A 21,187-nucleotide genomic window follows, 5' to 3' on the forward strand; every position below is an offset into this window, starting at 1 on the left:
CTGACTTAAGTTTGGGAAGATGTGTCATCATAGTACAGCATCTCCCAGCAGCTGTACACACTGGGGGCCAGGTTCTTTAGTGTGGGGGGCTGCCCTTTGTGTTGCCACCTCTACCTACTAGATGCCAGTAGCATTTCCCCGCTGTGTGATGCTCAAAACTGACTCCCAACATTTCCAAATGCCCCCTCAAAAACCACCCCTGGTTGATGCCCACAGTCATAATATTCTATTTCTCATGCTTTGCCTCCCTACAGGCATTAAATATTGCATGTATGCAAATTTCTTTTTTCTATCACCTTCCCTTTTATTCCTGTTTTTTTCTCGTGAAAGGATGTGAAAACTTTCATTATGTTTCAGTGTTTTCTTCCTCTCACCCCTAAATGAAAAGTACTTAAAAAAAAAATAGTCCAGTTTTTTAAGTAAATGCAACTCCTGGCTCCTTGCTGGCCTTCGTTGGCTCTGTTCAGCCATGAGAGTCGCCGTTTTATTGTCTCTCCTGTCTCCCAGAGATGCCTCACAACGCATCACTTGAGTGGGGAGAGAAAACCAAGCCTCAGACCTTTCTGCGCCATTGACCTACTGACGTCTGATTTTAATAAGACTTCAACTTAACTTTAAGTTGAAGTTAAGCCACTTCTTTGAGCAAACTGCTTGACACACAGTCCCTTTCTATTCTGAATAGGGCCTGTGCCCAGGAGATTTGGGGGCTCCGGTTTAGTTCTCAGAACTGCAAAACCCCAAATCTCACAACTGCTCAGCCAGGAACCTCCACCCAAGCATTTCTGTGTGTGCTTCCTTTAAATGGTTTCCTTGCTAACCCATGAACACGCCCGGCTGCTCTCTGGCCACCTTCTGGTATCAGTTCTCCTTTCACCAGCTGAGGGCCAGACTTCATTATAAATGGGCGTTCATCACATCACACTAGTTGCGGTGGCATTGTGGATTTCTTATGGTATTTCTTCCTCCATCTCTCTTGACATTTATCTTACATCTCTTACCACAGCTCCCCAAAAGTCCCTCATGTTTATATTATATAGAACATTGAGAGTTTCCTTAAGATGAAAGTAAATTCTGTTCTTTATTATAATAAGCATGCAGGCTTGCCTTCTCTGTTACTTTTGTAAGGTTGTCTAGCATAATGTACATGTTCAGCATGATCGTGGGGTTTTTAATACTTAGAAATACAAGATAAATTTAAGATGACCTTGCTTCTCTTTTTCCACCCATCCCCCGTTTCAAAAAAACATCAGCTCCAACTTTCTTTTGCTCAGTAGATGCGAGTACTTTCACTGCTGGTTCCCTTCTGAGCCAGCAGTGGCAAGCATGTACCGTACAGCCAATGCATTTGTACTGTAGTAACTCTTGCCACTGATATTAGTTCACTTTGAATCCCAGGGCAGTCAAAGAAGGCTCATGGCATTAGGTTGCAGGATTGAAATGCTTAGCAAACTACCAGTGCCCCTCTGTGGTGGTTTGCCAAGCAAGATTCCCTCTCAGCTTGTCTTCGCATATTCGCTCATAACAGCTCTCTCTCTGCAGACTGCAAAGCCCCAGGTGGGCTGCAGCCAGCCTTAACCAGATCAGAGCGGGGTTGACATTGGAGGGAGCAAAACTTGCCACCCCCACAATGTGTCTGTTTGGCTTGAAGATTATTGGGGGCTGGTTGTTTTTAAGAAGCAAAAGACTCAGGAAGTCTTTCTTTTCACCTCCCCCTTAACCGCCTGAAACAATTTAAAGAGTCTGATCCAGGAAGAGTACTATCACCGGAGATGTCTGCAGAGAATGTGGGCTAGGTGTGGTAGGGAAACTTAGGGAGACCAAAGTCCCCTCTGCATCCCATAGTGTTGGTAGCAAGCATTTGTTTCCCAAACATTTGTTTCTCCATCTCCATGTCCCCAACCCCTACCCTCTTCTCCTTCTCTCAGTTGGCTCAGTTGGCTCATAAGTTCCAATTTCCCAGCTTGTCCTTGAGCTTCATATTCCAGAGGATATGAGGCCATATTCCCCTCAGGTATGTAATTTATTATGTTTTTTTTTTCTCCTGTTAATCCATCTCAGGTCAGGAGACCCGTCAGGAAAACCTACAGGATGGAGGAAACTTTTTTCCTTCTCCAGCATCTTCCTGTTCTCCCCAAAGAATAGAAACTCACTTCCAGGAGGAGCACTCCATCCTTCATTTTGCTGTTCTAGTCTTAATTGTTCGTGTTCCTGATTAATAGTTTGCAGGTTGCCTTAATGGGAGTGTATCTGTGAAAGGATAAAGGGGGAAATAAACCTTTGTCATGCCTGTTAAGACACAATCTTGTCAATCTTTAAGTCAAAATTTGGGGTTTCTGCAATTGTGTTTGATGTTAATTCACATTAAAAGCATCACTTTCCTGAAATCCACACTTCAAATTTAGGATACATTTTAGAAAGTGATACTTCCTATAAAATATTTGCCATGACATTAAATAGTCAGTTCCTCAATTACACAGAAAATTCAACATAATTTGCAATCACCTATTCATGAAAGCATCTATGGTGTAAAGATAAACATGGTGATTAATAAGCTCAGTACAGAGAATTAAAACGGAAGTTTTCTACCAGAATGAGTAACTTGAGAAATTGCATATCTCCTTTTCTGCCTTTTTCTAATGTAGAGAAGTCTACTTTGGTGTAGTATCTTTTATTTAAATAGTGGTATAAAGTGATGTTTTTAATAATGATTTTCAGAAGTTACATATATTTTTAAAACTCCTAAGTGAAGTGAGATTTGATTCAGCATTGCTTATGTTAAATGAGAACTATCGATCAGCTTCTCAATTCTTCTTAGTCTAATGAGTTTGGGTTTTAAAACTTATGTAAGAAAGTATTGCTGTAACTGTGGAGAAACTTGGGTGTTTTGGTCGACTTTGAGTTAATATGTGATTCTCATGTCTATGAAATTACTAGATTAGACACCCTTGTTTACAGCCAACACTTAAGGAGTCACCTGGAATTCCCAGGTCTTCCTTTGTCTATGCAAATTAAAAATAATCAGCCAGAAATAAGATTGCTGCTATAAAAGAATAGTTGTATACTATTAATATTTGAAGCCAGCATGTGTTTTTTCACGTTTCTCTGAACATTTTCTTCTCTCATTTAAACATTGAAGTAAAAAAAGGAAAAAAATTATTTACTGATTTCTATTCTTTTTCAATGAAAATCACACAGATTTGTTTCTGTGTAATGTGAATTGTTTCTACATTTTAAATTCTGGAACAAAACATGCTATGAGATGAAAGGCTTAAGAGTGCTATGTGAACTAACTTTAAACTTCTTTTTGAGCACTGAAGAAATTACCATGTAGGGAATAGATGAGTCTTTAAGCAGTGTCTAATGAAGTAGCAGGTTACAGTTCAGGTTTATTCAACTTCAATTTTGTTCAGCTGTTTATGTTTTGTTCTTATCCAAGCAATTGCAAGTACCATAGGAGCAGAAATAGGAAATAGACTAAAGCTCCAAAGTTGCTTATGGTCTCTTTAGGAAGATAAACACACATTCTTTTTTATTTTTAATTATATTGTATATAATACAGAATATAGCCATCATCATTTTTCTTACAAGATTGCATCTAAGAAAGAAATGACCATAAAGAAAGGCTTACTCTTTAAATATTTAGGTAAATATTTGAGAAAATTTTAGATGACTTATTTAACTATGCACTTCAGTGTTTTCATCAGTTAATTGGCATACATCAAGGTTGTGATGATTAAAATAATAATGTGAAACCTGTAAGCACATAGCACATGCTTAGTAAATGAGAGCTACTCATAGTAGTAACATCATCTGGCTTAATAATAGTACCTATGAATTACATAGCATTTTTCTGTTCTACAAATGAAGAAATTAACACTTACAGAGGGTGATTTCCCTAAGATTGTCCAGCTAAATAAGAGTTGGAACTAGGATTGAATCTAGGGACTCTAACTCCAGAGACCAGTCTCACAATGGTGATACTATTATACTGCCTATCATTCATTCATTCATTTATTTCACAAAAATTAATTGAACACATTTACATGCTAGGTACTGTTTGTCACTAATAACATTATTTATATTGAATACAGAGGAGAATCAACAAAATGTGAAGATCATATAATGACATTTTTATTTTGACAAAGCCCAATCCAAATATTTAAGTGTATTTATAAATAACATCTACTTAATAAATACTGGAATCAATGAATATTCCTTCTCCCAGGATCGTGGACCAGATAATACCAAATAAATAATGTATTTATAAAACCTTGGATTTTTTACAGTACATTATTCATACACTTAGATAGGACTTAAATGAGGAAATTTCTTATTCACTTTTTCTTATACTTGTTTTAAAAGTTACCAACAATACATTACCCATACATGGACCCTTGTAATCTAATTACTAGAAAGTAGGAAAGTCATAAACCATTTGCTGCTTTATCCTATAGTTTTGAATTATTGTGCTTTGCGTAGAAGCATCCATGGTTGAGTTTAAACAGAAAATCATCTGGTGGTTTCATATGTGGTGGGCTCCTTGCAGTATGCTTGTCTTTTGCCTCTATAAGTCTCTGCCATCTCAGCTTTCACTCTAAGTAGAACCATAAAGTGAGTTTTATGTTTGTTGGTTGGTTGATTTTGTTTTTAGAAACCAAAGAGGCTTTCTTGATGCCTATTATCAACCAAGCTACGACCTGTTAAACCCGTCGTTTAGGGGCCCCAGTAGGGTCATATGAACACTTTTCTGTTTGGTGGTGTTTTCCATTCAGAAATCAATCAGAGGGTTGCAGATGGGGTGCGTCAGGTTTTGTAAAGAGATTATATAGTGTCTTCTTGAATGTTTTATCTAAAAAAAGAAATATAATGGGGTCTGTGCTACTTCTGGCTGATGCAAGGCAGGTGAGGATGTTTTTTATTTCAATCAAATGATTCAGTTGCTGACAGTCCACTCTTCGGTGTACAACAAAAAAAATGGGTTTAAAAATGCTGTATGGAAGGAAGCAAACTATTAGTAGAATCTGAATGACCAAAAGGTGCCTTTTCACAGAGCTGTAAGTCAGATCTTTCTCTGTAATGGATGTACAAGTCCTTATTTTTCTCAGATGGTTGACAAAAGAGTAGTATGATGTTAGGACAACTAAAAATGAAAACCCAATAAATGTGGTTCCAATGAGGCCTGCAGTCTGAGAGATCTCGGCTCCTAGTTCCATCTGTGAATTATAGCACTTCGTCTCTTCCCCTTTTGTGGCCTCTTCAACTGAGTAGTATATGATAATTGGAATAATTATGCCCAGAACAACTATCCATATGTAAACACATAGTTTTCTAGCAAAGTTGGGCTGGCGAAATTTTTTCAGTAAGTGGCCATAAAATACTTTCTCATAACACGAAGTGGTCTCTTGTGTGGAATCCTTTTTCATTAAGGTAGCATAGCGGCTTATGGCAATCCAGCTTAAAATTAAGAGGCTGACGAACATACTTACATGCATGGATAGAGTTCCCAAAAAATTGACCACTCTGCATTGTGGAGATTGATATTCCCACTGAAAACCTTTCAGGAAATAGATACCCATGAAAGGCATGGCACTGCACACGAGTAAGTTTGCAGTCACAAGATGTGCTAGGTAGATGTGTGTTGATGTTTTCTTAGCTATTTTTGTTAAAAATATCCACTGGGAGAGAGAATTTCCAAACAGACCAATGACACAAAGGAAGGTATAAATGATCGGTAAAGCCATGTAAGAGATCTTGGATGGTTGAATACATGTTGAGTTGTTACTCATTTATATCAGATTTCCTTGAATTTTGCCACAGGAGCTAGAACAGAGTTGCAGATATTTAATATTAAAATTACAAATGGTTTTTAAACTAAATAATTTTTTTAAGCATTGGCTAAAATAAAATAGTAACATAAATATAGTGAATGGAAAGGGAAAGTATAGATGCCTTCTCACCTTTTCTAGTCACGATTGTCCGATTGAAATAAAAGCAGGAAGTTGAATATTGTGGATGGTGCCTTTGTCTAAAGAATAAAATTTGATAGAAATAGTTAAATGCCTGAGATTTATTCTTTTATACTAGAGAAACGTGTAATTCTTATACTAGATTTTAAGGTAGTTTGTAAGATAGAATTGATTTTGGCCTAGGAAGGTAATTTTTAGAATTTAAAGGCACATGCAAGCAATCTTTACTGACCAAAGGAAACTGTTGCAAAATATTTTGTGGTCATGTTAACAGAAGACCAATTTTTAATTACCACCTTGCTGCTGCTGCTGCTGCTGCTAAGTCGCTTCAGTCATGTCCAACTCTGTGCGACCCCATAGACGGCAGCCCACCAGGCCCCTCTGTCCATGGGATTCTCCAGGCAAAGCACACTGGAGTGGGTTGCTATTTCCTTCTCCAGTGCATGCAGGCATGCTAAGTCGCTTCCGTCATGTCCAACTCTGTGTGACCCTATGGACAGCAGCCTACCAGGCCCCTTTGTCCATGGGATTCTCCAGGCAAGAATACTAGAGTAGGTTGCCATTTCCTTCTCCAAATTACCACCTTAATTGTCCATAAATACTTTTTAAAATGGTGTCTTTTCATGGCTAAGTTAAAGAGCTTCTCTCTAATCCAATACTATTAGAAGAGTCTCTTTCGTATTTCAGAAGTAAACTTAATTCTTGGTCAACATTCAGGCAAGATCTTGAATTAAACAGAAGAAAAATGTAGTGACCAAGGATAGACACCAGGATACCAGGGTCCTTACTGGATGCCATCAGTAATTTCTTATTTCAGATATTTAATGCTCATCTATCATACTTGAGTAAAAATTTAGTTTAAGATTCTGAATCAAACCGTAGTTGCTATTGCTTGTTGGTTAGAGCGCCCTCATGTGTCTTTGTGTGTAACTTAGTACCTTGGTTTTTCAGAGAAATGTTTTGTTTTTTGTTGTTTTAGAGGATACCTTAACCACAGTATAAATGCAGGTATGATTTGGCCTTTTTAATGTCTTGTTTTTAAATGTCTCTTGCTTCAAAAGGTACACATACAGACTCCTTTTCATATTTTTCTCATTCCTTTGTTTTTCTTTTAGTTGGAAATAAGAGAAGGTTTTGCATTCTGGTCAAATAAAAACCATGAGCTCTTTTCAGAATGTGCTTCAGTTCTCCATATTTTTCACCATACATTTCTAAGTACCCCATTCTCCACTCTTTTATAATCTAGAATAAGGATACTCAGTTTTTTTCTTCTCATTCTCTCTTTTGATAAACACAAAATTTTTTTGCTAAACAGTGCCTTCTGAGATTCTTATATGCTCATAGCCCCTCAGGGATATTTTACTCTTTACCCCTATTCAGCATCAGATTATATTTTTTGCATCTTAGATTATAAAAGTAGGGATTTTTCCCAAAATATACCACTGTAATTTTGAACTTACTTTTTAAAACAAATCTTCACTCAAAGGCTTGAAAGCTTGGGTATCTCTAGGTTCAAATACTAAGACCCTTAATGTCTACCAGTGTCTATCATGTTATTTTGTTGCTTTGCAATTTTTATTTAGAAAATGGTGCATATGCTTCAGAGTGAGTTTGTATCTGAGTCCAGTACACCCTGGCAAATGGGAATTGATTTAAAAATCAGAGAGTGAAATTAGCCAGTTTATTTCTTAAGAAAAAAAATTATCTGATCAAAGTGGTTGTTTATAGTACATAAAGAATGGAACTTCCTTTTGTGATGATGTTAAAGAAAAACATTAGCTACTGCCTTGTATAGATAATGCGTTGTGTACTAAAATCTATAAAGGTGATGCTTTTGTATTAATGAATAGTATTCTTTTTATATATTAAAAAAAAAGCTAGGCCACCACATAGAGCATCTGTCATCATCTTATTCATTACCATTGCCTTGCTTTTCTATTTCACCCTAGCAGATGCTTCAGAACAGACGAGAGGTAAAAAAGAACTTCACAGAGGCTAGCTTTATCGGATGGATGACCTTGAGACTCTAGAGGCACCTTCCGTATAACAGAAAACAACTAGTTGACCATCTTTAGCTTGCCAAACATCAAGCTTGTATCTACTATGTACCTCTCCTTTAAAAGTAAAGTTTGATTATAAAACTGCTAGATAATTATTTTCTAAAATTTAGAAACCATAAGGCTTAAGAAATCAAATAACAATCGCATGTTACATATACAGAATGGCTCTCTAGAAAATGTGTGCAAGTCTGCATTGTCTTCAATCAGTCCTGTAACACATTGTACCTCTGCTAATTTGACAAATAAAAGACGTCTATAATTCTAACTTTAGCTACTAACGGTTACCTACATAATTAATATGCTGACCTTTCTTAGTGATCAGTTTTAAAATGTAAACATTTTAATCCTGTTAGAGTTTTTATATAAAGAGTTAACTTTTAAGCTCAAACTGAGTGATCAGTCTTACCTGTATCAGTAGTTTATGCCAGCCAAGGCTCTGTTGTTTGGGGTGGTGATGCTCAATTTCAGACTTATAATTCTCTGATCATCAGTCTTCCATTATCTTTCAGTTTTGTTCAAGGAGAATAGATTCTTGCATGACACCAACTACAGTGGGAAGAAAGGAAATTAAACACAGTATTGAAGAAATGCAATAGTTATGGTGAATGCAGCAACTACCTTCTCAAAAAAAAAAACTCATTTCTCTTTTTCTATAGTGGGAGGAAGTTGGTGGACAATATATATGCTGTGCTTCCTTATTATTATTTCATGAACTGGTTACACCTCACTTAGCTTCATTAGCATGCTTGGCAGAAGTTAAGTTCAAAGGTTTAGTCCCCGTGGCTAGTTACTTGTGTAAAAATAAAGTGGTAGAGGGAACCATTCCATAGTAACCCTCTAAAATATTGGTACAAACTTATCTGCAAAATCATTTGTGGATGGCTTGTTTGCAACTCAGCTTTATTGTAAATAAAGGGAAGCAGAATTCAAAGTTGTTTTACTTGTAGGAGGTTACTGGAATCAAATATCATAGAACTGGGGGATAAAGAAGTAAGGCCCAGAGCAGTACACTGTAAGCACAGACTACACTCAAGGGTTTTGGTCTCATCTTGGGTGTGTGTGTGTGTGTGCACGTGCGGGCACTCAGTTGCTGTGTCATGTCCAACTCTTTGCAACCCCATGGACTGTAGCCCACCAGGCTCCTCTGTCCATGGGATTATCCCAGCAAGAATACTTGCATAGGTTGCCATTTCCCCAGTAGACTAACCCATTCTACTTCAGATTGTCCTCCGCTGCCTCCATTCAGATTCAAAAGCAGTACATTGTTTGGAGCATTTCATTATGAATTTGGGAAATCCTAGAAAGTGCCAGAAATGAAGACCAAATATGCCTCAAATCAATAATTATATTACAATGTAAAGAACTGTGAAACCAATTTGATGTACAGGATTGTTTCATCAGTCTATTAACTATTAACTAAATGAACGCTAAGTACCATAGTTAAACCAGTGGGAGTCTGAGGATGGGAACAGCAATCTAATTTCATCAGGCTCAAGCACTTCAGTTATCTGTAACAATCTTCATTTAAAATTAAGAAATATACTTTGCCATTTCTCATAACCCATCATGCTTATCTTATTTCTTGTTGATTGGATAAATTCACCCTAATGCTTGCTGATATTTCTCTTTAAAATAATAATGAGGACTACCTGACTGTCTGGATTTTGTTCTGCTGTTATTCATCTTTGCAATATTTGCCATCATTTAATTAAAAACAGTGACTCATCTGGGGGTACATGGCCGTTGATTGCAGACTAATCTGGCCTCTGGAATTCCTATCATTTTTATTTCAACAATTCTTCATGTTCCAGGAAGAAATTGTTTAGAACAAAAAATAGTCTAGATGTCCATCAACAGATGAATGGATAAAGAAATTGTGGTAAATTTATACAATGGAATATTATTCAGCCATAAAAAGGAATGAATTTGTGTCAGTTGTAGTGAGGTGGATGAGCCTAGAGGCTCTTTTACAGAGTGAAGTAAGTCAGAAAGAGAAAAACAAGTATCATATATTAACACATATATATGAAATCTAGAAAAGTGGTACTGATGAACCTAGTTGAGAATGGACTTGTAGACACAGAGGGGGAGTGTGGGACAAATTGAGAAAGTAGTTTTGACATACATACACTGTCATGTGTGAAATAGTTAGTGGGAGGTTGCTAAATAACACAGGGAGCCCAGCCTGGCACTCTGTGATGACCTAGAAGGGTAGGATAGAGAGAGGGAGGGAAAGGATATATATAGACTGATTTGCATTGTTGTACGGCAGAAACCAACACAAAACTGTAAAGCAATTTTCTACCAATTAATAAATAAAATTTTTAGAAAACAGTTTGAAATAATTTAGAGAAGGAAGAATGTAAAAGGAATCCTGTTTATAAATGATCAAAAGATAATTTCAATATTACATTTTTGAGGTTAAGCACCTTTGGTCCAAGAAAAAAGAATGTCCTTACTCTCTACAATTTATCTTCCATTGTCCCCAAACTCAGTAGATGATACCATCACTTCTTCAGTTATTCAAGCTAAAAACCTAGGAATCATCCTTGATTCCTCTCTTTCCTTCACATCTCGCATCCAATCAATTGCTGCTACTGCAGCTTCTATCACCACCACCGCTAGTATTAGCCTCATTTAATGAAAGCCTGTTATGTGCCAGGGGTCCTGTTAAATGCTTTACATTCATGTCTTATGTAGTCTTCGCAATACTCTGTGAAGTAAATACTATGAAATAAGTGTCTTCATTTTATAGGTGAGGAAAACTGAACCTCAGAAAAGTCACATAAGTTGCCCAAGGTCATGTAGCCATCTGTCCTGACAGAGCAAGTAATTGAAGAGAACAAGGCCATAGTTTCAATGCCTTTTTTAAAATCTAGCCTCTAAAGTCAACACCATCACTTCTCAGTATTCTGTTGGTCGCCTAAGGCCAGCAGTGATTCAGTGTGGGAGGTATAAACATCGGGAGATGATGGTTGTGGGGAGCCATCTTGGATGCTGGCTACCACAGATGGCAATCAACCATTGAACAAAGGAAGAGTCAGAAGTGCTGCTTAAAATGAGAGTCAGATGACATAATTTATCTGGCAAGAATGCCTGGATAGTTGTAATTTTCACCTTTTCTTCCTCTATTTTGATTTTTTTTAATGCTCTGTAGTTTTCCTAAACAGTGCAATTCATTTCACAAATGTTGCTGTGTTTCCAGTAGTGTGTGGAGGTCACTGAAGAAGTATGTGGCACAACTAGTAAATTTACTTTAAGGCACATGTTTGGGTTTTTTTTTTTTTTTTTCAACCTCACCCTCTACCTTTGCAGCAATTACCGGTTTTTCTCTAGAGTTAGTAAGGGTAAGTAAACTAGAGTCAAGTTTTCAATAATTTTATTCATAGACAGGGTTTCTAGGCTCTGAGGTAGCAGAATTGACTGGGAGAACTGAAGCCCAATTTTATTCTTTCTTGGAAAACTTTGGACTTCATTAAGCTAATTTTTATTCCATCAATATCAGTGTAAAGTCTTTATGATTTTAGTGATTTTGAGTTCCCTAATTGAAATAGAAGGAAAATTTTATTTATATTTTTCTAAGACACTGCAATTGGTAAAAGGTGTGGATGTCAGAGAATTACCAGAAATATAGCTTACGCAGAAATGTCAAGAATTGCAAGTTCTCTGTCAAAGTGGCCCCTTGGACTTTTCTCATTTAGGTCACCTATAGTTTTCTTTAGTTCTTATTCATCTTTCCCATGCTTCTCTTCTTCAAAGTTCTGCTTCTGTTTCCAAGTCTAAATGCTCTTGCCTAACCATTCTAATTACTTCCTATGCTGCTGCTGCTGCTGCTAAGTCGCTTCAGTCGTGTCTGACTGACTCTGTGCGACCCCATAGACGGCAGCCCACCAGGCTCCCCTGTCCCTGGGATTCTCCAGGCAAGAACACTGGAGTGGGTTGCCATTTCCTTCTCCAATGCATGAAAGTGAAAAGTGAAAGTGAAGTCACTGAGTCGTGTCCGACTCTCAGCGACCCCATGGACTGCAGCCTACCAGGCTCCTTCGTCCATGAGAGTTTCCAGGCAAGAGTACTGGAGTGGGATGCCATTGCCTTCTCCGAATTACTTCCTATATCCTCTGCCAAATACTGGCTTCCTCAGTGTTCTGCTCTGACCCTTATGATTTACTCCTTGAGGTATTAAAGTAATTCCCCAGAGTGTAAGTCCTGCCATGTATGAAGTTTCCTGCTTTTGAGATGTTAGACATTCAAAGGGCACACATGCTCCAGTGCAGTTTGACAATCCACAGTGAGCTGTATTCAGCAGGGGTATATAAGAGCTTTCCTTAAAAAAAATAAAAAATAAAAAAGCTTTCCTGGTGGATCACTGGGATTAGGACAGGGTCCCTTTTCAACTTGCCTCAGAGCCAGAACCCAGAGGACACAAGACAGCTCAGTCATACCTGTACCATTGTGCTTAAACTAAGCAGTTATTTTGACCTACCAGCTTAGTGTCTTCTAAAATGGCAACAGTGGGTCTTTAAAGCCCTGTCTCTGATGACTCAGAAGCTCAGGGCATTGGGAGGCTGGTGTGCAGTAAGAGAAGACATGCCTTATGTGGTCCACATTAGAACTTCACATTCAAAAGATAATTATTTCTTCAAGGGGGAGTGGGATGAGGGGGCAGTGGAAGCCTTTATCCAGTTTACTGCACACCCGAGCCAGTAGTTACCTTTAGGAGGAGTGAAACAGACTTGTTACTCAAAGCTGTGGTTTGTTCAAGGCTCTCTGAGGTCCCCGCTCTCTTCAGGATGTGGTGTCTGGCCACATCCCTGTCTCTGTCTCCAGCTGCACTGTGCTCAGGCCTCACCATCTACCATGAGCAGCTATAATCATGGCTGTCTCACCCTTAATCAGGGTGTGAAGATCCTCTACTTGCTGCTACAAACTGGCTCGGAAGTATTTCCCTCAAGAACTGTTTTAAAAAAAAAAAAACAGAAATTATAGTCCAAAGGGTGAAAATGTATAATAGCACAGAAGAGTGATTACCTCTGGAGAAGGAAATGGCAACCCACTCCAGTACTCTTGCCTGGAAAATCCCATGGACAGAGGAACCTGGTAGGTTACAGTCCATGAGGTCGCAAAGAGTGGGACACGACTGAGCGACTTCACTTTCTTTCTTTCTTTCTTTCTTTCTTTCTTTCTTTCTTTTCTTTTGTAAGAAAGGTCTAATGACAAAACATAAAATGGAACTGCCAATTAGAGTTTCACTATACTTCACCTTTGGCTTTTGTCTTTCCAGATACGCTTGAACATATTGGGTACATTGTCTTCTAGAAATGCACGCCATCAAAACATGGTGGCAGTCATTAGCACTAGAATCTCCACAGAGGTGGCAGTTGGAAAGCAGATGGGAAATTAGCAGATTTTAGGGAGAGGGAAACTTCAGCATTGGATTAGATGAGGCAAAGATACTTTTGAGGACAGTCAAATTTAGAATTTCAACATCTTTGAGTCAATCAAGTTTGATTCATATCATGCTTCAGAACCTACCTACCTTTTTGTTTTCAAGTTCTTTGAAAAGCCAAAAGTAGATTAAAATTTCTGAAAATGGAACATTGGATGATAGAATTCTTAAAATAATTTAGGCCATTTTATTGTCACAGGTATAAAATATATACATACACTACACCCTGGTGACTTGGATTATGACCTGCAGTGAGATTTAGGGACTTAAAAAGGCATCATGTATCAGTGCCCAGAACCCTCATCACTGTCCCTTTCTTCCAAAGACCATGTCCTGGCCATTTTATTACCAATCACTTCTTTGGAATCTCTAGATAAGATTGTCTGGAGGGTAAGTCTGCTGCTCTGTGTCACTATTTTATTCAAGGGAAAAAAAGATGTCAAAGAAAGATGAGTAAAGAGTTGAGTATATAGGGTCTTACATCCTATACCTATTAGTGTCTATATTTATTTTCTCTTATTAAGAGCCCCAAGTATTGCAGTAACAAGCTTTCCTGAGAACCACTTTTAAGAAATTTATAATAATAACAAATGATAACCACTGAAGTGCTTTATATATATATTAATTAATTTATTTTTTATGCTATATTTAATTAAAATATCTCTGAGATGGGTACCGTTATTACTGTCATTTCCTAGGTGAAGAGACTTAGGTCCATAGAGGATAAATAACTTGTTGATGGTACTACAACTGGTATATTGTAGGGCTATTACTGAAGTCACTGTTAGTGTGACTTCAGATCCCATATTCTTCGCTGCTACCAGAATCTGGACTGTTTAGGTAAAGGTGACCAAATATCCCTGGTGACCAAAACTGTATCAGGTTTCAATCTGGACATTTATTAATTGCTGCCAACTCTCCATTATACAGATTCCCTGGTGGCTTAGATGGTAAAGCGTCTGCCTGCAATGCGGGAGACCCGGGTTCAATCCCTGGGTTGGGAAGATTCCCCTGGAGAAGGAAATGGCACCCCACTCCAGTACTCATGCCTGGAAAATTCCATGGATGGAGAAGCCTGGTGGGCTACAGTCCATGGAGTTGCAAAGAGTCGGACACGACTGAGCAACTTCACTTCACTTCACCTCTCCATTATACTGGTGCTTTTGCCCTTTGCAATTGATAAGTAATCTGAGGGTGTCATATTTTGAGATTCTCTAAATATATTTTTTCCCATTTTACCCAGTGGATTTTAGCATTCATTGGTGATCCTTGTCTGAATCATTTCTTATATTGGTGGTTGTGTCTTCATAATGTTTTGACTGGTAGAGAGACATTAGACTTGAAGTAGTCATTTTAAGGTATCACTCTAAGCAAGCGTTGGTGTCTCATTAGATATTTCTCAAATTGTACTATGTGTGTTATAGTTTCTAATATTACCATGTAGTCTCTTGTTCTTGCTCCATCAAAAGCCAGTCTAAAATGTAGTTTTAATAAACCTACAAATAAATATTGAAGCCAGAAAATATAAGTTCTCTGGAATTCCATATCGCCAGAAGTATTTGGTAGAGAAAATTGAAAAGAAGCAACCACAGTTAAATTTTAACACAGAAAGTCTGTAGAAAATCATTTCTTTGGTGATGCTTTGACCAGTAGAGGGCAATCTACTACCAGCCCTAGTTAAACCTCTTTTGCTGTTAAAGGCTGAAGCATAAGCTGCCTGCTTTGCACTATATTCCAGCTAGAAAATTAGAACAGTTAAAAGTTTAGGGTTTTTTTTAAGCTCTGAGAAAATGATAAACTTCTTTATTTTCGTAGCTGGAAAACACTTTAAACGTGGTAAGATAAAAGTCATTGTATGGACAATGGATTTCTGTCCTTAAGCTGAAAACCCATTGATACTAATCTGTCTTTAATAGGCTATGTCCTTTGGAGATTTTGTTTTGCTTTATGCTAGTGATTACCACAAGCGTTACCTTCATAAAGTCATTCAGAACTCCAACTACCATAGTGGTAAAAAGAAAGTCTGACATTTTATTATATGAAAATTTTTCTCATATCTGTAGCTTTTCTTAACTTTTTTTAATCATAGCAATTCCTGTACATAGTTTTGTAAACTCAAATAATACTAAAAGGCTTGTAATGAAAATAGCATGTCACGTCATGTTATTAACCAGTCATTTAAAAGGTCTTTTACCTAAAGAAGAAAGCAGAGGAGAAATTACCTTGACCCTCCCCTGTAGTCACTTCTTCCTGTCTACTTAACAGACTCTGTAGATCCCTTCCTCTTAAGAGATCACCTAACCAGTTGCCTCATCACGCAGCATATGCTTGTTTTTATCTCTGTCAACACATTGTTCATTACTAAATCTTCAATAGCCCTTCCACTCCCCACTCTTCAGTGGTGTGGAAAATGAATGTCTCTCCCTCTCTCTTTCATACCCAGATACACACACACAGCTTTTAAGCAAAATAATTCAAGGCATTGTCCTTTTTGTCAATGAAATTATTTACTATATTTGTTGTCACCTGTTAGAAATTAATGGCATACATACTTTTAATATTATGTGCATCATTTATCTACTGCTGCATACCAAACCACGCCTAGCTTTGGTGACTCTCAATCCTGCAGTTTTTTCTGGGGTCATTCATGCAGCTTCTTCGTTATCGGGCAGCTCAGCTGAGCCTCAGTGGTCCGCGATGGCCTCACTCATGTCTGGAGCCTCAGCTGAGATGGTGGTACAGGCTAAGTATCTCTCTCCATGTAATTTTTCATCCTGGGTTTATTTACCCTGGGTGGTCTTGGGGTCCTAGGAGCACAAAACTGGAAGCTGTGAGGCCTCTTAAGGCTTTTCTCAGATGCCGTACAATGTCCACTGCATTTTATTGGTCAAAGCAAGTCACAGTACCTGCTCAGACTCAAGAGATGGGCAGACTCCACTTCTGGATGGGAAGAGCTGCAGAGAATTTTAATCTACCATCTTTTCTTTAATACACTTGCAACAGCAATGTTCTAACTAGATTTTTATATTTTTTTCCCTCAAAGTACTAAGGATTAATATAGTATGCATACCTCAGAGTCCATTGTTTCTTGCATAACATCCAAAAATAAAACTTTACTTTGCAAAGACACACCCTCTGTGCCTCGCTTCAGTCTTGGAGCTGTCATTTTCTTTTGCTCATTTCTTCTATGAAGAGGTGTATTGAAAGTATCAGGAATCCACAGTCTTTCCTTTGTACTTTTTATCCTCTGTAAATAGCCCCTTTCTATTTCTAGAACTAATCTAGCTTTTCAGTAAAACTATAGGAAAAGTCTCTTTCTGCTAACCTGATTGTAAGAAGTGGATCCTAAGAGTGGAGGCCGATTACTAATAGCTCCCAGAAAGAATGAAGTGGCTGGGCCAAAGCAGAAACAACGTTCATTTGTGGATGTGTCTGGTGGTGAAAGTAAAGTTCAGTGCTGTAAGGAACAATACTGCATAGGAACCTGGAATGTTAGGTCCATGAATCAAGGTAAATTAGACATGGTCAAGCAGGAGATGGAAAGAGTGAGCATCAACATCTTAGGAATCAGTAAACTAAACTGGACATGATATCTCCATTGCCTGCCTGCTAAGTCACTTCAGCCATATCCGACTCTTTGTGACCCTATGGACTGTAGCCCATCAGGCTCCTCTGTCCATGGGATTCTCCAGACAAGAATACTGGAGTGGGGGAACACGTGTATGCCTGTGGCAGATTCATGTTGATGTATGGCAAAACCAATACAATATTGTAAAGTAATTAATCTCCAATTAAAATAAATAAATTTATATTTTTTAAAAAAATTAATAGTTCAATATAAGAATGTAGGTGAGATAAAAGATCTATATTACATGTAAAAAAAAAAAAAAGAATACTGGAGTGGGTTGCCACACCCTCCTTCAGGGGACTTTCCCAACCCAGGGATCGAACCCCTGTCTCCTGCATCACTGGCAGATTCTTTACCATCTGAACCAGCGGGGAAGCCCCAGATGTCTCCAATACTAGAGCCTAAAAGGATATAGAAAGATGATTAGTTTAGCTTGCCCCTCTAGTAGCATTCCCTCCACCATGCTAAGTTGTACTTATTACTGGAGGTTTAGTTATTTGCAGGATCACAAATGCCAGCTGACAGAGCATGAGGCCCTCATTTACTTATTTAGCTGACTCCTCTTCACCACTTGCCACATATATTTGGAACTCTATAATCAGTCTGCACAAGAGCTGACCCTGTGTGTTCCAGTGTTTTTCAAGTCTCACTGGCCACAAAGGGGAACTGAATATGAACATGCATGCAAACCTCATCAGTTCCCTTTGCAACCAGCTGAAAGTTGTTTTTAATATAGCGGAAACAGTGTTTTTCTTTTGAGTATAAACCAAATTTCCACCCAAATAATCAGACATTTCTGCTTCCGACAGATCAGGGGACATATAAGAGGACAATACATTGTGAGAAAGGCGATTCAACAAGAAAGTCAGAAAATAGATAAAACTCAACTGGGGAAGAGAAAGAGGTGCTGCTGAGTATAGGAGAGGAAAGAATTAGAGTTGAGGGTATTGGGGGTGCTAGAAGGTCCTGATAGGGGACAGAATGTGAGAAGAGGTAGGAAACATAGAAAGGAAATGTGTATAACAGGAAAGGGCCTGTAACAGCATTGCCAGCTGTGTTAAAGGAAGGTGTCTAGATCTTTTAGTCCAAAGTTTGCCACTGGATAACATTTGAAAATAATCATACATCAGAGTGATTACCATTCCCACCTGAGTTTATACCATTAAGCCAGTTGTACAATGAAGGTGCCTTGTCTCCCAGTTGAGGATGCAAGGTGGTAACCTATTCAGCCACTCTGATTACACATAACAAAGCCAAGTGACAGTAACAAAACAGACGTGAGTGAAGGAAAGTTACATGGCTCAAAACAGCCTGGAGTTAAAACGCCCCTCCGGGTCCTCCCCACCATTCTATGCAAAACAAAGAACTCTCTCGCCCCAAGAAAAAAATGGACCTTAAGTTTGATTATACCCAGCTCCCAGCTGGTCCCATCCTCTGGCCAATCTCCAGAATTCCTTGCCCCAGCCATTTAAGAGATAACTAACCTGAACAACCTTGGAAAAGAACAGGCCTCCTTAAGACAGTAGATTTCCACATATATGCCTATATATACTTACTTTTTTCTTGGGTTAGTGCAACAGCTCACTAATCTGACTGCTGCCCCTTCTTGCCTCATTAAAGGAGATCTGTTCCTGTAAAGTGCCAGTCTCGTTCTTTTTCCGAACCTCGCCTTCTCTAATTCCCTTACCCTACAATGAGCACCTAACATAACAAATGTCACAAAACTCCCAGAATCCAGCAATTTATTTTAGATAGAGTTTAAGCAGTCTCTCTAGCAGTGAATATTAACTAATGAATGAACAAATCTGCTACAAAAGAAAGTTCTGGAAAACTGCTTGGGGACCACTGACCATACAGCAAGCACCTTCCTCTGCACCACCCCACCTCACCCACACAATCTGAAGAGCCCGAGGGCATGACTATACAGGCACAGCCTGATGGACCAACAAAGATCACCCGTGGCCCCTGGTTGCCACTCATTATGAAGGCAAAACCCAAAACTTCTGTCAAAGAGATCTTAGGAACATCAGCTCCAAACCTTATTAAATGCTCAAAATGCTGCCTTCCCAGCCTGCTGAGGATCCATGCTATAATGAAATAGTTCTACTAGCAGATAACTCACTGGCTTCCTGTTCTACAGCCAGGTGAAACATGCTGCTTTTGCAGCTCCTGTCCTTCACTGGTCCTCTTTCTGCTTGCTCTCTGAGGCCACACACACGCGCGCACCTGCACACACACAGTTTTGTTCTGTCTTTCCTTTAGTCTTCTGCTTAAGGCTAAATAATCCCATTCTTTCAAACCACCCCTTTTCTCCTCTGCTCTGCTACTTGCTCAAGTTTCAGAATATGGTTCTGACCAGCACAAAATAGCACGGGTCTGCACAGCTCTTGTCCTGGACTTTGCTGTTGGTGGTGAAAGCTCAATTGCTTTCCCCACCTCATTTGGTCCAAGTCAGCTTCCACTGTGTATCTTCCTAGTTCTGATGTTTACTTAAGCTTCTGACCATTCCATTTTGTATATTTCCCCTGTCTTTCTTTTGGCATTTGAGTATTTCAATAACATACATTGAATGTTTCTTAATGGCCAGGAACGTGTATTCATTCATTTAGCCTTCATAACACTATGAGTTATGTATTCCTATTATTCTTGTTTTCTCAGTAGAGGAAAGAGCTTGTACAAGGTTACATAGTAAGTGATGAAGCAAGAAATTGAACTCACTCAGTCTGGTTGAAGCAGCTGCCCTATGAACCTGTTATGCTGCCTCCTAGTTCATTATCTAATATTTAATGTCACTAGGCTAAGAAGACCAATTGGATCCAGCCCCACCATAATCCTTGCTGTGGCCTTACCAGTGGGGTGATAATATTCTTGGTCCATTGATTAAGACTCTTCTCCTGGACTCTGTCCGGATGAGCAATACCAACATCTTCATAGTCTCCACCTCACTTTTTCTTCCAAGTTTCTCTCACCTGCTAGTGAATGGCCAGTTCTTTCTTTAAATATGTTGATACATTTAACAGATCTACTCCTGGTCTAGGAGACTTTCTGTCCCTCTAAAATAATTTGCATGTCTTTACTAACATGTTTGAATTTTGTAGGTTAACACTCAGGAAACATTTTTCTTCTCAAAGGACACCTCATTTGCACTCCTGTGTACTATATCTGAATGAAATGCTAAGCTGTCTGATTATAAGATCATTTCATCTACAAATTCTTTAGCTTGGTCCTTGAAGGGTGTCGTATTCCAGAAGGCCAGGGTTCCTCTAGATTTATTGATTAGAAAATGTCTTCCTTTCCTAGTGGTGACTGGCAGAAGAAACCATAAGCAAAGTAAAAGACAAGTCTCAGACTGGTAGAAGTTATTTGCAACCCATATAAAGAACCAAAGATTAGTATACAGAATATCTAAAGAATTATGCCAATGATTTGAAAGAAAAAAAGAATACAGGCAACTCATTATAGGGAAAAGGGAAAGAGGTGTAGATATGAATAGATCATTCACCCAAGAAGAAACATGAATGGGCAAAGAGATGCTGCTGCTCCTTTTCACTTGTAATCAAGGAAATGCAAATTAAAACCCTGGGGAGATGCCATTTCACACCTCTCAGATTGGCAAAAGTTAGTAAATCTGATAAAACCAAGTATTGGTGAGGATGTGGGTAGAGGAACTCTCATCTTGCTAGTGATGGAATAGGTGTATAAACTGATAAAAATCACTTTGGAGAGCAGTTCGTCACAAGTGAAATAAAATGAAAATGTGTATACCCTTTACAACCAAGCATTTCTACTTCTAGGTGTCAACCATCGCAAACTTCCACACATGCGCGCAGGAGACTTCACTTGAACGTGGTTTCTAATAACGAAACTGTGGAAACCACCTAAAGGCCCATTGTTAGGAGAAATGGAGAGTCAAACTGTTGTTTGTTCTCACAGTAAACACTATGCATCTGGGAAGATGAAGGGGACCTTCGTATATCCACATAAACACAATTTGAGTGAAAAGTTACAAAAGGGTGTATTAGTAAGATACTGTTTGTGTAAATTTTTAAAACAAAAGCTAATGTACATTGTTATTTGTACCACTTAC

General features: G+C 38.4%; 2 protein-coding genes across 6 annotated transcripts in view; one reads left to right on the forward strand and one right to left on the reverse strand.

The window, feature by feature from the left end:
• The window catches only part of CASK (calcium/calmodulin dependent serine protein kinase), a 385,638-nt gene that overhangs the window by 207,602 nt on the left and 156,849 nt on the right, over nucleotides 1-21,187 (forward strand). The window lies entirely within an intron of this gene.
• Nucleotides 4,776-5,786, reverse strand: GPR82 (G protein-coupled receptor 82). The gene has a single exon (XM_068962447.1). The coding sequence runs from the start codon at nucleotides 5,784-5,786 to the stop codon at nucleotides 4,776-4,778; it is 1,011 nt and encodes a 336-aa protein (XP_068818548.1).

This window comes from Capricornis sumatraensis, chromosome X (assembly GCF_032405125.1).
Source record: "Capricornis sumatraensis isolate serow.1 chromosome X, serow.2, whole genome shotgun sequence".
Lineage (NCBI taxonomy): Eukaryota > Metazoa > Chordata > Mammalia > Artiodactyla > Bovidae > Capricornis > Capricornis sumatraensis.

What these genes read in the sequence shown, in the direction of transcription:
- GPR82 (XM_068962447.1), bottom strand. Translation starts at nt 5,786, where the DNA reads ATGAGTAACAACTCAACATGTATTCAACCATCCAAGATCTCTTACATG.